Source organism: Epinephelus fuscoguttatus, linkage group LG17, assembly GCF_011397635.1.
Source record: "Epinephelus fuscoguttatus linkage group LG17, E.fuscoguttatus.final_Chr_v1".
Taxonomy (NCBI): Eukaryota; Metazoa; Chordata; class Actinopteri; order Perciformes; family Serranidae; genus Epinephelus; species Epinephelus fuscoguttatus.
In genome coordinates, this window is record NC_064768.1 from 20687030 (window position 1) to 20705793 (window position 18764).

An 18764-nucleotide genomic window follows, 5' to 3' on the forward strand; every position below is an offset into this window, starting at 1 on the left:
TAACCATTATTAACCCTGCTGATACCAAGAATGATGTCATTTTTCAAATCAAGCAGACTGTGCAGTGTGTGTGAGAGGCACTGTGCAATGCTAAATGTCAGATGATTTATTCTCTCTGGGACAGAAGCTACTGTCACTGCTGTTCTCCTAAAGATGGCTCTAATACAAATTTAGTCAATATTATTCTTTCAGAAATTTCTTATCTCATCAGTAGTGTTTCATTCTTGCTCAGTGAATGTTCTGGAAGTATTAGTATTAAAAAATTAGCAAAATTTAGATTTTCCCTTCCCAAATTACTGCATGTTCATCCTGATATGTGAAATCCAAACCTTTAGAAGGGGCTAGCTCACCTAGCACCACTGAGCTAGCTAACTTAACAGTTAAGCTAAAGACGATGCCATTAATGTTAACATCTCACACTGTCATGTGCCTCTTGTTCAGGAGTAGATGCACGCTTCCTTCAGCATGCTGTTACAGTTGGCAGGTGTAGTTTGGTAGAAAGAAAATAGTTCCTACATGAAACTGCTCACAACAAGGTCTGTGGACTATTGTGAGTAACCAGGTCATGATTTCTGGAAAGAGACATTGCTGTTGAGATTTTCAAATGTATTTTTTTTTTTTTGGTGTTTTGAGCACCACAAGCTGAGTGCCATCTAGTTCCATTATATTGGAGAAAGGCCAGACATCTCTACAGCCGATATCTCTGACACTCTGCAACTCACACCAAAACAATCTAGATTGATAAATAGCACTACAGGTAAGAGGGAAAAATATGTTTTTTCATTTTGGAGTGCAGTGACCCTTTAAGTTTGGAAACCTTGTGACCCTCCAGTATACAGCAAAATAAAAGCTATTATTTTGATTTATGTTTGACATTTATTCACAAAAACAAATAGAGGAACATAATGATACCACAGTAAAAAAGAGAACAACTGAAACTGTACCCAGTCAGGAAACTTTGAAGTACTGGGTCTGTTTCACCTCCTCATATTTTTACAAAGCTGTCATTTCCCTAATAATACATACGCGTCCCCAGTTTTTTTTTTTACAGTCCAAAAGCCTTACTCATCTTACCCTCATTGTTTCTTTTAACTCGTCACTCTGCTCGACTCCACCAAAACATGGTGTCTTGAGAGTCCCTGTGAAAACTGGAGAGCACAAAAGGGCCTGAGTGTCTCTGATTTCTCTGGTCAGTACCAGTAGGACCTTCGGTGCCTTCTGGTCTCCTGGATGCCCAGTTTCTCCATCACTTCCTCCTCCAGAGTTTTTAGAGATGGTACAAAGGTTTTTTCTAGAGTGTCTTCTGGACTGGTGTCTTTCGGACCATCTATAATACCAGAAAAAAAACAGTCACATGCAGGACTACATACAACTTAATACCCCAGACTTTAGGGTGTACAGTTAAGTTGGATGGTTGTTCAACATTGGTTACGGTTCACACATAACATGTGTCTTCTAGTTTAGAAAGAAATGTTTCTTCCACTATAAAACCATTAAACTGCATCACTCAGACATCTAGTTTTACAATTCAAGTCTGCATATGGTGGAAAAATGAAGAGTTTTATGTGCTGACTCTTAGCTTAGACGTGGAATAAACTAGGTACTGAAATGAAGCCCACTCCAACAGAAACAAAATAAAACAGACACCCTCACCTTTCCACTGCTGTGGCACGATGCCATCTCGCCGCTCTACAACAGGTTTCGGGATGATTCGGCCCGTCCTGACAGACACTCGGACTCTTTCACCCTCCTCTGTGAATCTCCACTCCACCTCAGTGGGCTTCCTGGAAGACCAATATCAGTGAGTCATAATAATCTGTTATGTAAGCAAAGATCATTTAAATGTATCTACAGTAAATAATGCTGGACTGTCTTTTAATATCAAAAAATTGTCTGAAGGTTATCATTATACAGCATTTATCTTAATAGTAGTGTAAAGGAAAAGCATGCAGGAACCATTACAGATGCACAGTAATAAAGATCAACAATAAAATACATTAAAACTTGTGTACACAGATTCTTTTCTTTAGTCTACAGTTCCCCAAACACACTTGCAGTGTCTGAAATCATTCACTCATTCACAACTTCCTTCTCATTTTCCAGGGAGTTCTGCGCAGAGGACTATATAATGACCTCATCGGCAAAATAATAAAACCGTTTAAAACACTACCCAGGTTATTTTGTCTGTGTCGTTAATTACATCATTGCTGTCGCACAATTAAAACATGCCAGACCAACGTCTGCTGGTGGACCATCCATAACATATACCGACATGCATTTTTGTAAGTGCCCCCCCCCACCCCCCCCAAAAATTACGGGGGTGTTGCACTGGATCAGCCACCTTTGTTTAATTTCATTGGTGTGTCCTTTTGTGAATGTTCTGTGTCCCCTCTGTGAACCGGTGAACGCAACGGAGGCAGGAATTCTTCCTGAGTATTTTTCCCCTCAGCAGCAGTTAGTTGAGTTAAGGTCGCAGGGAGTAGGCTGCTGAGGCCAGTTCAAGTGTTGTTGCCATTACATGTTAGAGTGTTTGCTTGGACCACTGGGTGAGTGGTTTCCATTAAAAGTACGGTTTGCATTTAACCCAATGCCAGTGCCAGTACCTTGAATTCAGTACCTGTACCCAGTAGTACCTTTTTTTTTGGTACGTCACTCCTTTTGTCATCACAAAAATGTAATTTTTGAAAAAGCTGCAGTCAATATGAGTCTGCTCCTCTGCTCTTTTCTAATCACACAGAGAACTGAGTCTCTGTCTGTCTGCTTCCATGTGTGGGTGTGTGTGTGTGCAGGTGCATGTCTGCTCGTCTCTTTCTCTCTGTGTTTAGATATAACTGACAAATATGTGGAATAAGTACTTGATTTAAAACACAATCACAAACTGCAGTGATACTGAGCAATTTCTAAAATAAAATAGGAAAGAAAATAGACCAGACTGACTGAAACTCAAAGTGCTGCAGTGACAGTTTTGATTCGCTGGGAAGCCAACGAACCTCCATGACCTGCTTCCTGGCTTCACAGTATTTTGAGGCACTTCTGACTCCTGTCTCACCCAGCCTTCTCAAAAAGGTGCACTCTAAGGTAACGAAATTTGGCACCAGCTGATACTACATGAATTGGTTCTTGGTAGAACAGACGAAATTTGGTTGGCACACTTAAAAGTACAGAGTTTAGGGGCACCTAGTAGCTCAGTGAGTTGAGTGGGTGTCCCATGTACAAAGGCAATGACCCTGCTGCAGCGGCTGCATGTTCAATTTCAGCCTGTGAACCTTTGCTGCATGTCATCCCCCCTCTCTCTCCCCATTTCATGCTTAACACTGTCCTATCAACTTCAAGCAAAAGCCAAAAATAAAGTTCAATAACCAAACCCTAATGGGAACACAACTGGTTTCACAAGAGCGTTCTATTTCTATATGAATTAATGAGCAGTTTCGTTTCACTTTCTCTGTGCTTGGCGCTCTGCTGCCCGATAGTGTGCTGAGAGAGAGACAGCAAAAGAGAGAGAGAGAGATGGAAACCAACACGTGGCAGAAAATGCTGATATTCTGGCGGGCAGCCACAAATAAATGAATGTGTGGGGAAACCTGAGGACCATTAAGAAAAATGATTACAACTGATTTTGACTGCTCATCTCTGCTTCATATATTCTTAAGGTCCTGAGGTGGGTGTACACATGCGAAGCCACAGTTTTGTACTTGCTAATGGTTTACTGTACCTGTCTGAGGGGTCAATGAGTGTAACATCACGCAGCAGGATGGGAGCCTCACTGACAATGTAGGTCCCACGGTAATCCTGAGTTTTTCCAATATACCTGTAATGCTGTGACAGACAACAATAGTTCTGACTTTAAAAACCAGACAGGTGGTGGCCAGATGGCTGTTCATGGTGCACTCTGTCAACTTGTTTCACCTTGAAGTTTGACTAGGAATCTGTCTCCATCTGGTGGAGTGAAAAAATAAATACAGTGTATGACACTGCTACAGTAGTAACTAACATGAACACCTTACTGTTAACTTTACGTTTTTGTAAAATGAGATAAATGACAGGTCATCTCTGTATCCAAAAATTGCTTAAATGACTACTGGAGCATTAGCACTCTGTGTAGAGAGAACAGCAAGAGCCAACTTTTTATCCTCGCAACAGCACCACCAATTATGCTGTGATACACTGAACAGTTTCCAGTTTTGTCTGGGAAACACATCAGAGCAGTTACTTACTGCATTCAGGCCCTCCACTATAACCCAGTTTCTCTTTCTGAAGACTTGGATCACTTTTCCAATCTTGCCTTTGTCCTTCCCTGCGAGAATCTCAACCTAAGAAACAAATGAAAAGCAGATACATTAGTCTTTGTTGAACAAGCATTCTCTTATTACATCTACCAATTAGTTTTGTCAGTGCAAATTTGGCCAAAACGGTATTTACAGTCTCTTTCACGAGATTCTCTTGGGGTGATCTCCATGCATAGCATTACTTTTTATGATATTAACAAAGATGTGGCTACATCAAAATAACTGTAGTTACAATATTACTAACATCAGCTCTGTTACCAATGGTGGAAAAACTGTTAAGTCTTACGTAAAAACTGAAATTCCTCCTGAAAATATTACCTGAAAGTTGACTCATTTAAAACTGAGCTGATGTACCACTGAACAACTGTGACATTGGAAATGTACTTATCAAGATCATACTTGTGAAGTAGTTTATTTTACACAATTGGACCGCCAGAAAGCATCTGTCGCCCTAGTTTTTGGGGTGTGTCCCACACAACTGGCACTCATTGGCCTTTTGTCAGTTTTTTATGACCAATTTAGGATGCTGAATCGGCATCAGAGACAGCGGAGCCTGTCAGCGAGTGAAGTGAAGTCACTCTAATCGACAGTTCAGCTCAGTGCATGAGAAGTGAAACGGAAGTGAGAAAAGCAAACAAATGAATAAAGACGAGAGGGTGTGAGATTGAAACAAACTTAGGTAAGATTATTTTTAACTGGCTAACTAGCATCTCAAATTGGTCTTGTCAGTCTTCCAGTTTCCTTTTTTGAATGATGAATACTGCCTGCGCCTGCTGCTATGGAGTCTTATTTACTCCCACGCTGGCGCAGAACATGTGTGCTAGTGAGCCATTGACTGTAGTCTTTGTGGTGTGTTCAAGTGCAACTTTTTGGCTAAGACAAAAGCAATGTGAGGCTTCCATCACCACTAGCTCTTTGATGTTGGTTTGTTGTGTCTGAGTCAGAGCTGTAGTTTAATGTTAACGTGGTAGAACAACAAAAATGTTGGACAGCCAGCTAAGTACACATAGCTTCCTACAAATTTAAACTAAGGGTGTTGTACATGATTTTTGTACACTATGTCTTCGGACGTCTGCATTGTAACTGATATCCCTTCCTGTTACCATGGTCTTCAGTCAGAAAAGTTCCCACAACTGAAGACTTGAGACTTGGACTGAGGGGATACTTCACAAAAAGAAGTCACGAGAATCAGGAGTTGAGATGTTGACTTGTACTTAATTTACATGAGACCTGGCCATCTGAGGACTAGGCTTTAAATAGCAGGCTCTTGTCTACCAGTCTGTTCCTGCAATTTTAAGTGCTTTTATGGCGAGTGTTTTTGTTTTACATCACTGTCTGTATCTGCAATTTTTATGGCGACTGTTTTATGACTGTCTGTAGTTACAATTTTTTATGTGCTTCTACGCTGACTGTTTTTGCTTTGGTGACAAGGGGCACTTTGTCACTTGTCACCAATTATGTTTATGATATCAATGGACAGGATCTCAAGACGCAGCTGAGGGGAGGAAGGGGTCCAGTTTGGGCACATCATCACACTGTGACCTCCAGCATGCACTGGAGCAGTTTGCAGCTGAGTGTGGAGCAGTCGCGATGAGAGTCAGTACCTCCAAGTCTGAGGCCATGGGTCTCTGCCAAAAGACAGTGAACTGCCCCCTCTGGGTTGGGAGAGAGTTACTGCCTCGTTTACCAGTGAGGGTAAAATGCAGCATGAGATCGATAGGCAGTTTGGTACAACCTCAGAAGTGATGCAGGCACTGCACCAGACTGTTGTGGTAAAGAGGGAGCTGAGCTGGAAGGCAAAACTTTCAATTTACTGGTTCATCTATGTCCCAACCCTCACCTATGGTCATGAGCTCTTACTAGTGACCGAAAGAATGAGACCGTGGAAACAAGTGGCCAAAAAGAGCTTAGCGTGGCTGAGCTCGGCCTTAGAGATAGGGTGAGGAGCTCAGACATCCAGAGGGATGCTGTTTCTTCAGGTTGCAAGTTGCCAGATGAGTTGGTTAAAACATCTGGTCATAACGCCTCCTGGGCACTTCCCAGAGGTTTTCTGGGCATGTCCAACTAGTGGGAGGCCCCATGGCAGACCCAGAATAGGCTGAAGGGATTACACACACACACACACACACACACACACACATATATATCTCATCTGATCCGGAAACACCCTGGGATACCATAAGAGATGCTGAAAAGCATTGCTGGGGAGAGGGACACAGTGCTTTGCTTAGCCTGCTGCCCCCACCCCTGAATAAGGGAATGAAAATGGATGGATGAATGGACATTTTAAGTTTTATATCACTTTCTGTATCTGCAATTTTTCATGTGCTCTTCAATAAATGTTTTTGTTTTGTAACACCATCTGTACCTACAATGTTATGTGCTTTAGTGCCTTAGTTTTTTTGTTTGTATCTGGTGCTTTGGGTCTTGAAACACACTTTACAAATAAAACTGTGTACTGATATCATTATTATTATTGCTATTATTATTATCATTATTATTGTAGCATTCACTTCTGAACTGGTTGAGATTCACACATCTTAAATATTTAATTATAAGGACTTGCAACTGACTTGCAATTATCTTATGAAGACTTGGGACTTGACTTGCGTTACTCACCGTGTCCCCTTTGAACACAGACCAGTCTACAGGCTCCACAAACACCTTCCTCCTCCTCAGCCCGGGAGGATTCAGCCTCTTAGCAGCCTGTGTCCACGGTCTGTTGGTGCCGTAGCGGTAATCTTTGGGCACAACAACCCTGGCTGCCATCGCCAGGAGAGCGGTCAGCCTCATTGTGCTGCAGAGACAAGATGAATCAAGGCTGGTGAATTAACTTCAAAGGTGCCCTGCCTTCACTGGCAACACAAGCTAAGCTAACGTTAGCTTGTGGGGAAGCTATCATTAGCGTTGTGTTGCAGTGGCTAAACATTCGCCACTCTCTTTTCAAGCACGCTAATATTTTAAATAAGAGTGCTGTCTGACTTGCCTAAGCGATGTTGTAAATAAAACAAGTAAAGTAACATAACATGCAGAAGGCGCTTACCCTCTGTTGATGTCAAAGTCACATGTAGCAGCACTGACACTAGCTCTAGCCTCAGCACGCAGCGCCACCTAGTGGACAGGAGGCTGACATCTTGCTGCACGCATGCGCAGTGGCCAAACCATGCATGCAGTTGGTCGACAGCAGCAGGAATAGTGATTGATCTGTGGGCAGGATGCAGGCCTCTGAAAACAAAATGACCTTCACTGTTTACTTTAGCTGCAGTTTCTTGGAAGTCTACATATCACTGAGTTAAATAATAGGGATATTGTGCTTGATCAATTTTGTGAAAGACTATTTGCATGGGTGGAATATAAGAATATAAAATGCAAGTCTCCTTCAAAAATAATCCCTGGCAGACTGTAAGATTTGTGCATAATTAAAATGTCTTTGTTTTGCATGGCTGTATGTATTTCAAATGACCAACATGTTGCGACCAGCACAGGTCTTAATCAGGGTCACTGTCAGCAGTCGCTTCTTAAATAAAATATTATATATACCATAATGATATTCTTAAATAATAGGGATATTTTAGATAAATCACACAGACACAGTGAGAAAATTGTTTTGGAATTGGGGTTAATTTCTTTCTTTTTGTATACATTATGAGCACAAAATGTGAAAGATTTTATTGTATACTTGAATGTAAACAGCAGAGTGCAATATAATTAATAGGATGGCTACAATATTCCTTAAATACTTTCTTTTGTTGCCATAGGGTTGCAGAAAAACAGTGTCTACAAAATTAAATGTTATGATTATTTTTCTTTTATTTCCTCTTGTCCTTTAATGTTTTTGTTATGATCAATAAAATAGAAGAATATATTGAGATAATAAATAACGCCATGCTCATTTGTAATTTGTTCTAATTTGTACTATTTACAAAACTGGATGTGTTTAGTTCTGTAGTTGATTCGTCTGTATAATCTTGGTTTGTTGGTTGTTAAAATAGACCTTTATTTTATGTTGGGTACACCCATGGAGACAGATAGTGTGAGTTATTACCAGCCATACTGAAGAGTTACTGCCACCAGGCTGAGAGATATTTATAGCGCCCATACACCACAAAACAAGAGGCTACAGTTTCTGAAAACCGTGCAATCAAACATGTAAGCATACTGAAGCAGACATTGATCTTGTGAACCGTATGAACCAGCTGCTTTTACAAATCAAAACCTTTTAGTCCAGCACCTCATGGTTTTTATACAAAGGACAAATTAAAGTGGGTTTAAAACATAATGTATCCACCCAAACAACATATTTAAAGAACTCTAACTCACCCAAACCCAGTGATGAATTCAGAGCTGTCAGGATATGTTACATAACACTAAAACTAGTTCAGCTATCAACTGTGCTGCCAGGCTCTCTCTCCCGAGAGCAATTATTTGTGACAAGTGCGCACACACACTCACACACGCAAAGGTGCCATCGTTATCGTCATACATTTGTAACAGAGAGAAAAATAAAATGTGAAATGATGAATTAGGTTTGGATGGTTTTAAAAGCAACAGTAGACTCTCGCCTGCTTTAAACACTTGAGATAAAGACTGAACATCATACCTGGTGCAGGAGGCAGAGGTGGCACAGAGTCATTGTTTTTCAAGTCACAATTAAGTCTAAAGTCATCGCACACTGATCCCAAATTCTTATCTTTTGTTTTGAGTGCAAAACAAGTCACAATGCGCTCGTCACCAAATGTGATGCCTTTTTAACAACAGGGTAATGTTATATTAAATCAACAAATATGAATGCATTTCAAAATTTGTATTTATTTGAGTAGTTTTATTTAAGAACGACTGAACTTAATCATTAAAAAAGTAGTGTTGTTATTGCATTTTCATAGCATATAGCACCAACCAGTTGTTTGTTTCTGTCCCATCTTGTTATATTGAACTCATCTCATATTGGAAAATGTCTGACAAGACTATGCAAGACTATTCTTCCTTTAAAGTGATACTGTATGTTGTTGCGTGCTTTATGTTCTATGTTTAAACAAAATAAAAAGAAGGCACACTTTTTAAACAACATATATTTTTTTTAATGTTTGGGCTTGGGGGAAAGGAACCAACTGTTTTCAAGTCAGAAGGCTTGACTTCAAGTCCAAGTATTAAAGAATATTGGTGTTAAAGTTGCAAGTCATTTATGACTCTGTCGTCTAATTTCAAGTCCCACTCAAGTCCAAGTCACCTGACTTGAGTCCACAACTCTGTTGGAAGGTACTGTGGGACTCAAGAGGATAATTATTGGTCCCAGTGTGTAGGATTTAGGAGGATATATTGGCAAAAATAAATAATATAATAAATATGTTTTCTTTAGTGAATAATAACCTGAAATAAATATCATTGTGTTGTTACCTTATATTAGGTTGATCTGTTTATATATATACAGAGGGAACAGGTCCCTGTCCACAGAGTTTGCCATGTTGCACCGCAATGTTTCTAGAGAAGAGCAGAACAGACAAACCAAACACAGGCAATTCAGGCCCCTCTGTGACAAGCAGCATCACAAAAACAGATTTCTAATGTATGAATCACCAAGTCCAATTATTTTGAAGAGGAAGAAACCTCGGTGGATAATTCCACTTCCAATAAAAGCTCCTCAACATCTTGATCTTAATTCGTAAGAGAAAAAAAGGTGAGCGACCATTAGCAGGTGCTGGGCTAGCAGCCTGTCTGCGACGAACCAAACAGTACTGGAGAAACATTTTTTTGTGATGTGAAACTGCTTTATTCAGTGTTGTTACCAGTTTTAATCACCTGGTCTGTTTGTTTTGGCTCCTGGTAAAAATCTCAACAAAAATACTGAAGAAATCTTAAGCGAGAGTCCATGTTTGGCTCTTGGGAGAGGTTTCAGCTGGTTGCAATCTGCAATCCTCACCGCTAGATGCAACTAAATCACACACTGCTCCTTTAAAAAAGAAAAAGTAATGGTAGCAATCTTGGTGTAAGAAAAAAAACTCAGTGCCTAACACCTGATAGTTTTGGTGCTTTCCAGAGTGAGGAAGTGAATAATCTAGAATAAACAAATAGGATTTACTGAGTATAAACATGACAAAAACGAGGGTTTTTTGTAATCAACATGTTTATTAAATGGACTGGCAACTACAACAGTAAACTAAGTAGCAGATTAAGATGAATGACAGCTTCCGAAAGTAAAAGAGAAAGCTTAACCAAGAAATACACCTTAATGCCAAATTTTATCCTTTGAATTAACTCCAGACTTGAGTGGAACACTTTGACCATTGTATGGTTTGATGGTCAGATGTATTTTATAGGTGGGCATAAGCAATTTTAGGCCAAGCAGTCAAGATTATTTTCACTTTTAAAAGCAGAGATGTCCCTTAGGGTTCAACATTTGATTCATGTTGCCAAATACAGGAAAGAACACTAAAGCAATGACACTGACATCCAAGTAAATGGTGAGCAGGTCTGGCATTTGAACCTGAAAAATTACCTATACTGGAAAATAACAAACACCACATTTTGAACATGTCGTCTAAACAAATGCTGAAATAAAACACATCTTTTAAACATCACAACTTTGTTTCACAACCAAAATAAGACCATTGACTGAAGTAAAACAGACTCATATTCCAGTTAAGTGGGTTAGAAACAAAAAAAACGTCTGAAAACAGTTTTACAGATGGTTCACTCTGTAGATTCTTCTTTCAATGTTTCATTTATGATTTACAATTCAATTTCATGTAGATCATATGTTGGCATTGACAGTGTCAGCGATACATTTGAAAAAGTAACATATTTGGTAATTAATGAAATGCAAAAAAGCGTTCTTCCAAATTACATCTCAAGTATCAAGCAATGGCAGCGTTAATGTGAGCTTAATAAGAACTTGTAATAATGTGAAATTATGAGTTGATGGATTTGAAATAGTTTGAAATAATTTCTCCAGAAACCCCATCCCCCCCCCCCAGCCAACGCCACACCTCCACCTCCAAAGTTTCAAGACCTCGCTCTGACACAACAACATTCAGGAATGTCTTTCGGCTTTCCATAACGAACAATCATCATCTTAAGAAAGTTACAGAGGGGATTACAAATTAACTGTTTTAATCCTACAATAGTTTTTCTCAAATGGGCGTTACTTATTCAATCTGGTGAAATTAATCCTGTAATTTGGTCACCTGTAATGAAGCATCCACTACACCAAAGCAACAAAACCCTTGTTGCACAAAAACATCATACAGTGAACTAGACGATTAATGGGGCAGAAAAAAAAACTTCAAAGTGCAACTCATCATGTATCCAATGACTGAATATATGATTTAAGATGTGGCTGACAAGCTAGGTGAAATAAATGGAAAACATTTAATCTATGACCTAAAGCTGAGAGCATGGGTGAAATTTTGTTCATATTCCTGTACAATATCTACGTTTTAAAACCATCAAATGGGAGTATTTATCTTTTTCGTGTGGTTTAAATGTTTTTCCTTTTTTATCTACCATATAGTCAGTGTTTCCCTCTAAACTGAAAAAAAAAAATATGTTTTTGACACCTAGCATTCAGTCTTTGTAATTGTGTAATTGCACTTAGAAATAAAAAATATATACACACCAAAATCCCATTTATAAATGAGCCTTAAAGTGCTCAGTTCAATTGTTTGAAATCAGATTAGCAAACTTTTTGTTTCTGGGATATATGATATCCCAAAAATGGCAAATGAGGATTTATTTGTCTCTCAATATAAACACTTCGTTTTTTTTTTGTTTTTTTTTTAAATTCTCCTATTAATTAAACAGTTGAAATCTGGCATCCTGCAGGTAATCGTGTTGATGCTTAAATTCCAGAGAAAAGCATCAACGAATCTTGGTTTTCTTCTGAGAGTTGATGTTAAGCGCTGTCTGTCACAGGCTGCAGGAAGAGCAGTGGAGAGCAATTACTACATTTAATTAATGTCTCTGACATACAAATACCATCATTTATTTCTGTATGGTCCTAATGTATCTACACTTAACATTACTATGGAATATTTTGTTGTCGTTAGCCTAAAACCTATAAAAATACCAGAATTAAGGGGACAGCTCCCCCCAAATTCAATAACCCATGTCCTTCCTCTTACCTGTGGTGCCATTTATCAATCTAGATTGTTTTGGTGTGAGTTGCTGAGTGTTGGAGGCACTGCAGGTTAAAAAAAACATTTGGAAAACTCAACAGTATTGTGAAGCCAGACGTCTCTGTTGCTGATACCTCCAACACTCTGCAACACACACCAAAACAATCTATACACTGATAAATAGCACTACAGGTTAAAAAACATGTCCCAGATACTCAAGATAATCCATTGTATTGTGAGCAGTTTTATGTAGAACAATTGTGTTTTGGCTTGAAATATCTGGTTTTACAGGACCAATCCATGCTGGAAAAGCAGCAATTTCTTGATAAAAAACAACTGCTTTTAGTGACACTATCCCTGCTGTAAAAAAGCACTGGGTCACTGAAATCATAGCTACGGCGTAGGCTCTACGTCAACATAGCCTGACATGCACCTCCCCAGAATTGTAACTACGCATCACGGTGACGGAGACCTCCTGTCTATTTCTGTATACTGACACCTTTTCCCTCAGTGGAAATATAGCTTGTGTTTACTTGTATTTCACAGATAAGAAACAATAAAATGTGAAGACAGTAAAGCCTCCACTAAAATAGCATTTTAAGTGTTGTCTGATTTATCCTTTAGGGATTTATACTTAGGGATTTATCCTGGCTTCATATGAGAAGAAGAAATCTCCACTCATTGCTAGGCTAATTTATACAATTTAAAATGCCATAGGCTGGCGCTAATAATGTTAGCATGTTGTATTTGTGTGGAAAATGTGTTTAGTATAAGACAGTTGTTTTGTCGGTGAATGTTGTGAGTTGTAATGGAGCCAAATGGTGTGTCGTTAGCTTTGTTAAATGCTGCTGCTGTCCCTGACTTTATATAAGAGAGAAAGATCGCTAGTTGCTAGGCTAATTTATACAATGTAAATTGCCATAGGCTTGTGCTAATAACGTTAGCATGTTGTATTTGCTTGGAAAACATGTCCAGATGAAGACAAGTGTTTGTCTGTCAATGCTGAGATTTATAGTGAGGCCAATTTGCGTATTTGTGTTTGATATTGTCTTTATTAAGCCATGTTTAATGTGTGTTTTGAATCAAATAAACTTTACAGCACTTAACAGAAACCTCCACTGCGATCTAGCCTTTTGGAGATGTAACCACAGAGAGACACAGACACACCACTGCAGAAGTAAAAATGCTTACAACGGTGTAGGCTATGTGCGTAGGGTCTACGCACAACCATGTATCCCCTTTAAGTCAGCTCATACACTACGCCACTGTAGAAACGTTGATATGATACATACAAAACATACAAATGTAACATATTCGTGGTTTGCAGTACAACACCAACATTTTATTCCAATGACTAGGCTGACTGTGTAGTGATATGGCTGGTGGGTATAGTTTGGCAGAAAGAAAATAGTTCCTACATGAAACTGCTCACAACCAAATCTGTGGATTAGTTTGAGTAACCAGGTCATGATTTCTGGAAAGAGACATTTCTACGGCCGATATCTCCAACACTCAGCAACTCACATCAAAATAGTCTAGATTGATAAACAGCACTACAGGTAAGAGGGGGTTAACTGTTGCTTCAGTTCCTCATAATTTGATGTTTCCCTGGTGAAAAACACTAATACAAGGAGTATCTCACCTTATCTGCTGTTAGCTGGCCTCCTGCTGGAGCGTTTTCCTGGGCCTCTGCTTTTGACTCGCTCTGTGAGGAGGGAGCAGTTGCCTTGGGTCCAGCCACATCGTTGAGCTTGGCCTCCGTGTTTGACTTGTTGTGGTCTACTTCAGAATCACCTTCTGCCTCTGTATCCTTCGGCCGCTTGGGTGATGTCTGACAAAAGGTTTGAGGAGGTGTCAGAGAGACAGAGGGCTCGACTAAGAACTGACGACAAAGCTTTTTCTTGGACTGTGTACAACTGACGGACTTAAAGCTCACCTCTGTGGACTCCTCTGCTTTTCGTTTAGTTCCTCCCCTCTCATTCTTCTCGTCAATGACCAGGGCCCCTTCATCTTCATCACTGCTGCCCTCGGCACCTGCTTTCTCCGAACTCCCTGTGTCCCCTGCTTCTTCTGACACGTTGTCCTTCTTCGATGACTGCAAGCAGAGATTAAAATACTGGTGTAAGAAAAGGCAACAGGCTGGAGCAACATCAGATCACACAACATACCAACAATCAAGCACAGGTTAAACCAAAAACTAGAGAAAATGTGTCTCCAGTTTGGCTTGCTTCCATCACAGTTAACTCCAACATCCTAATGTGCACAAATAAAGAACACCTGGCATCTATCCTCAATATACACATACCTCATAGCCTTCATGTGTGACAGTGGGGTTGTTCTCGATCTCCCAGAGTCCCTCAGTGAAGCCTTTCCTTTTGTTTGCTTTTCCAAATTTCTCCTTATTTTCCTCATACGGGCACAAATCCTTGGCCCCCAGGAACGCCCTGTGGTGGTCAAACATAACTCAGTGAGCTTTCTAAATGTGTGCAGCCATCCGCTCAAGCACATCAAGTTCAACTGCTTACTGCATATTTACATTACGTGATTAATGTGATGCACATACATGGACACAAATACAGCTAAGAAACTCATTTTCAGTAGCATTCAGGTTTCATTTTCTGAACTTGGAATAAGAGGGAAAACCTTAACACAGATTACTCACGTCTCATGCGTCCCAAAAAAGAACACCTGGTACTTGTTTGAAGGGGACTTCACGGCTCCTTCAGGTAACTCATCAATCTGTGAATTAAGAACACGACATCTTGAGGAAGAATGCCAATAAATCCAAAAATGTGCACAACTCTTTAAATAGTAAAAATGATAACACACAAAGCCAAAAACTGATTCATATGTTGATGTAACAAACACAGGACCACTAAAACAACATCAAATTAATGACGGTCACTGGTATTCTGAGTTTAAAAATTAAATTTGAAAAACATATTTACAGCTAGAACATACATCCATAGCTATAAAGGTTTGTTGTTTTTTTTTTTTAAATAAAAGTTGCACATCTGCAGCAATGCAAGTCATTTTTGAAGTCCAGCCTGGAGATTATAATAATTTTATTTTGATTAATCAATTGATTGTTTAATCTATAAATAACAGGAAAAAAATGCCCTAAAATGTCTTAATGCATCATTGTTGGATTACTTGTATTATCAGACACTCAGTACAAAAAACAAAAATATTTCATTTACAATGATAGAGGAGAGGAGAGCAGCAAATCCTCATGTTTGAAAGACCTGAACCAGAAAATATCTGACATTTTTTATTGATAAAATGACCTAAACAGTTATATTAGCATCAAAACTGTTGGCCATTTTCTGTCACTACATGCCTACTCTTCATTGAGGCATTTTAAATGTATTGCTCAGCTCACTCAGGTCCTCACAGTTACAGTAAAATCCCTTCTCATATAACTCCTAATGAGCCAACTAGAGAACAGAGGTTACTCAGTTCTTATCTTTAACATCCTTGCAACTCACTGTTTGGCTCCGCCACTCTGCCAGTATTTATTCGTGTATCTAAAAGACCACCGCGAAACACTGAAACACAGGAAGACACTGTTATGACGGCCAAGCATGGCATCAGATTATAAACTGTGAGACGTGGCTTCATACGTTCCCAGATAGGGTCACTGTGTCAGGATAGGTGGGGCTGGACCTGGGGCCTGCTGACAAGGGGCATAGCTGATAAGAAAAAGGAGGGAAGAGGCTCAGACAAAAACGGACACTAACTTAACTATTCTGGGTGGTGCAGATTTAAAAGGTTTTAGTGGCCCTCTTGATAGACCAAAAGAAAGTTTTTGCGTGGGTGAAAGCCACAACTTCTGTCACTGAAATGTATGAATGGCTGCTGCATCAACAACTAGTGGAACCCTGTGTTTCCTTTTCAACAGCACAGGCCAGTTGTGGTTTTGTGCTATTTTATTTCCACATTTTTCCGCTGTAGTTTTGGCTGTAGTGCAGCAGGATATTTTTAAATCACAATTTTTCTTATTTTTAAGTAAATGCATAACAGTATTTATGAAGCCCTGAGTGAGAGTTAAAAGGTCACATTTTCTCCTATGCTGAATGATTAGGAAAAATTGACTGCAATATTGGGCTACTGTGTGTTTATGGACCGGGCAGACATTACGTTACAGTCTTATACCATCCTGTTTTATTAGTCTGGACCAAATTTTAACGTAATGGAAGTTATATTAACGTTACAAGCCCAAATACTGTCGCAACAAGTGTGGGCGGGCGGGCATGTTTACAGAAGTACCAAAGCATATGGCGACACAAGCAGCCATGTGTAGTCTGTAATGCAACAGTTATAATGGAAAACAACTTTTAACTTATTTAGCACGTAACTTGGCTAATGGGTTACACCGTGGCTTCGTATCTGCGTACTCACACAGCACAGCTTTCATGTTAAGATAATGCTTGCTAGTGGACAGACGTTAAGGCTGTGTGTGACATGACCGTTAACTTGTAGCCGCAGTTAGGTTACCCAACTGCTCCTTTTAACGGTTAGCTTAAAGTTAACGTTAGCATAAAAGGCCCCCTGGGAGACGAAAACGGGACATGAACAGCAGCGTTGGTGGCGGAGAGCAGCTAGCAACAACATTCATATTTAGTTAGCGGAGAAGAGTAATGAGGTGTCTGTCTAAGCGATGACTCACCCGAAAGAAATTTGCAACTGTCTACAGTTTGCTAGCTGTGTGTGGATGCTGGGCAACGCTAGCTAACACGACCGAGCTAAGCTAACTCATGGTAGCTAACGCTAACTACTGTTAGGCCTCGCAGGTAAACAAGTGGTGGCAGCAGGCAGCCAGAGGGACTGAAATAAAAAGCAAACCTTAAGATGGAAGAAAAGAAATATAACACGAGGTGCTTACCCTCGCAGGCCAGTGTGGATACCCCTTCATTTTAGCAAACACAAGATCACCAGGTTTGTATTCTCTTTGCCTGTTGGACCTCGGCATGTTTCTTGCAGAAATGGCTTGCTGTGTCAGATAATGAATTAAAACACAGTGGTAGTTTTAATGTGACACAGTGTCCGGATTGGTCAACACCTGCTGCAAACAAGCCAAGCGTCGGTTTGTCATCCAAATTAACCAGGCGCGGAAAACTGGAGCGAAGACGCGGCGAGCGACTTTTTTTTCCGCGGAATCTGGGGACTGTAACCACGGCTGCTGGGAACGACACTGTCCAAATTTATCTTTGAGTTACGTTACAAATTCTGCCGCTAAACGCTCTAACTAGTTGGTTGTAGCCTTATCCCACAATCCACTGGCTGGCTCGTCCCTCGGACTGTTTGGGTTTGAAATTGAAACCCGCTTCCCACTTCGCAGACGCGCCCCCAGTACCTGATGAAGCTGCGGTTATCGCCCCTGGCGGCCAAAGCCTCGCACTGCAGGCTCATCTCATGTAAAACAAACAAACAAACAAACAAACAAAAAAACATTTGAGATAGAAATTGATGGTATCAATATTTTCATTCTTTTAAAATCTTAAACCTTAAATCTGCTTAAAATGAGTGGACTAAATTAATCTACATGACCGGATTAATCCGCACAGAGGCCCAAAGCAAAAAACAGTTTTTCTGTGATAATACTTCCACGGCATCGTTGTGTTGTGTGGTAATTTGATTAAACACATACATTTCTAATAATAATAATAATAATAATAATAATAATAATAATAATAGTATAATAAACTTCATTCACTGAGAATAAGCAAATGAATGCAAGCATAATAAAAAAGAACTATAATTTTTTTTAAAAAAAGGACGGTGAGGTGGCTTGTCTGATGAATGGAAACATAAACACCAAACTGAGATAATGAAGGTATCAAATTTTGACACAAAGAGCCTCTTAAAGATAGAGCCTCAGTGTCAATTACAAAGGGCCCTTCATGTTTTATCATGTCAGCTAATATTATGTGTTAGTGGTGCATTTTTTCAATGAAATTGGGATAAGCCTGCTGCTAGCTCAGCCTGTCTCCCAGTTACACCTACATAAGCTAAGGTTGTCCTTGCCACAGATATTAATTATCATCCATGTTACAAGGCATCTTATATCCTAATTTTCATCTATCTGAAATTAGCCAAACATATGTGGACACCTCAATCCAAAACCACAGGCATTAACATATTGCTTTGACAGCCTCCACTTCTCTGTTTTTGGGACAAGACTTTGTGGGACTTGGCTGTAAGGGTTGGCTGGCCACTGAGTTTGGGTGATAAAGCCTGGCTTGTAGTTTCTGGTCCAATTCATCCCAAAGGTGTTTGGTGGATTGAGATCTGGGCTCCACACCAAACACAAAACATTTCTTTACAGACTTTGATTTGTGTACTGAGGGCATTAATATGTTGAAAC

General features: G+C 39.8%; 2 protein-coding genes across 2 annotated transcripts; both read right to left on the reverse strand.

Moving 5' to 3' along the window:
- Positions 1-845: 845 nt before the first annotated feature.
- mrpl24 (mitochondrial ribosomal protein L24) lies at positions 846-7418 on the reverse strand. Its single transcript, XM_049603213.1, has 6 exons — positions 7330-7418; positions 6906-7083; positions 4215-4310; positions 3713-3816; positions 1654-1784; positions 846-1327 (listed from the first exon to the last, which is right to left on the reverse strand). Exons 2-6 carry the CDS (start codon positions 7077-7079, stop codon positions 1191-1193), a joined length of 642 nt encoding a protein of 213 aa, XP_049459170.1. The 5' UTR covers positions 7080-7083; positions 7330-7418; the 3' UTR covers positions 846-1190.
- A 2976-nt stretch (positions 7419-10394) lies between these two features.
- On the reverse strand, positions 10395-17761 carry LOC125904991 (hepatoma-derived growth factor-like). Its single transcript, XM_049602724.1, has 6 exons — positions 17283-17761; positions 15060-15136; positions 14703-14841; positions 14334-14492; positions 14040-14228; positions 10395-12195 (listed from the first exon to the last, which is right to left on the reverse strand). Exons 1-6 carry the CDS (start codon positions 17367-17369, stop codon positions 12175-12177), a joined length of 672 nt encoding a protein of 223 aa, XP_049458681.1. The 5' UTR covers positions 17370-17761; the 3' UTR covers positions 10395-12174.
- Between the last annotated feature and the right edge of the window lie 1003 nt (positions 17762-18764).

Coding starts and splice junctions, on each gene's coding strand:
- mrpl24 (XM_049603213.1), bottom strand. CDS start 7,079: ATGAGGCTGACCGCTCTCCTGGCGATGGCAGCCAGGGTTGTTGTGCCC. Junction 4,311..6,905: donor CTGTGTTCAAAGGGGACACG/GTGAGTAACGCA, acceptor TTTGTTTCTTAG/GTTGAGATTCTCGCAGGGAA. Junction 1,328..1,653: donor CGTGCCACAGCAGTGGAAAG/GTGAGGGTGTCT, acceptor CTGGTATTATAG/ATGGTCCGAAAGACACCAGT.
- LOC125904991 (XM_049602724.1), bottom strand. CDS start 17,369: ATGCCGAGGTCCAACAGGCAAAGAGAATACAAACCTGGTGATCTTGTG. Junction 14,842..15,059: donor TTTTTTGGGACGCATGAGAC/GTGAGTAATCTG, acceptor TGACCACCACAG/GGCGTTCCTGGGGGCCAAGG. Junction 14,229..14,333: donor AAGCAGAGGAGTCCACAGAG/GTGAGCTTTAAG, acceptor ACCTTTTGTCAG/ACATCACCCAAGCGGCCGAA.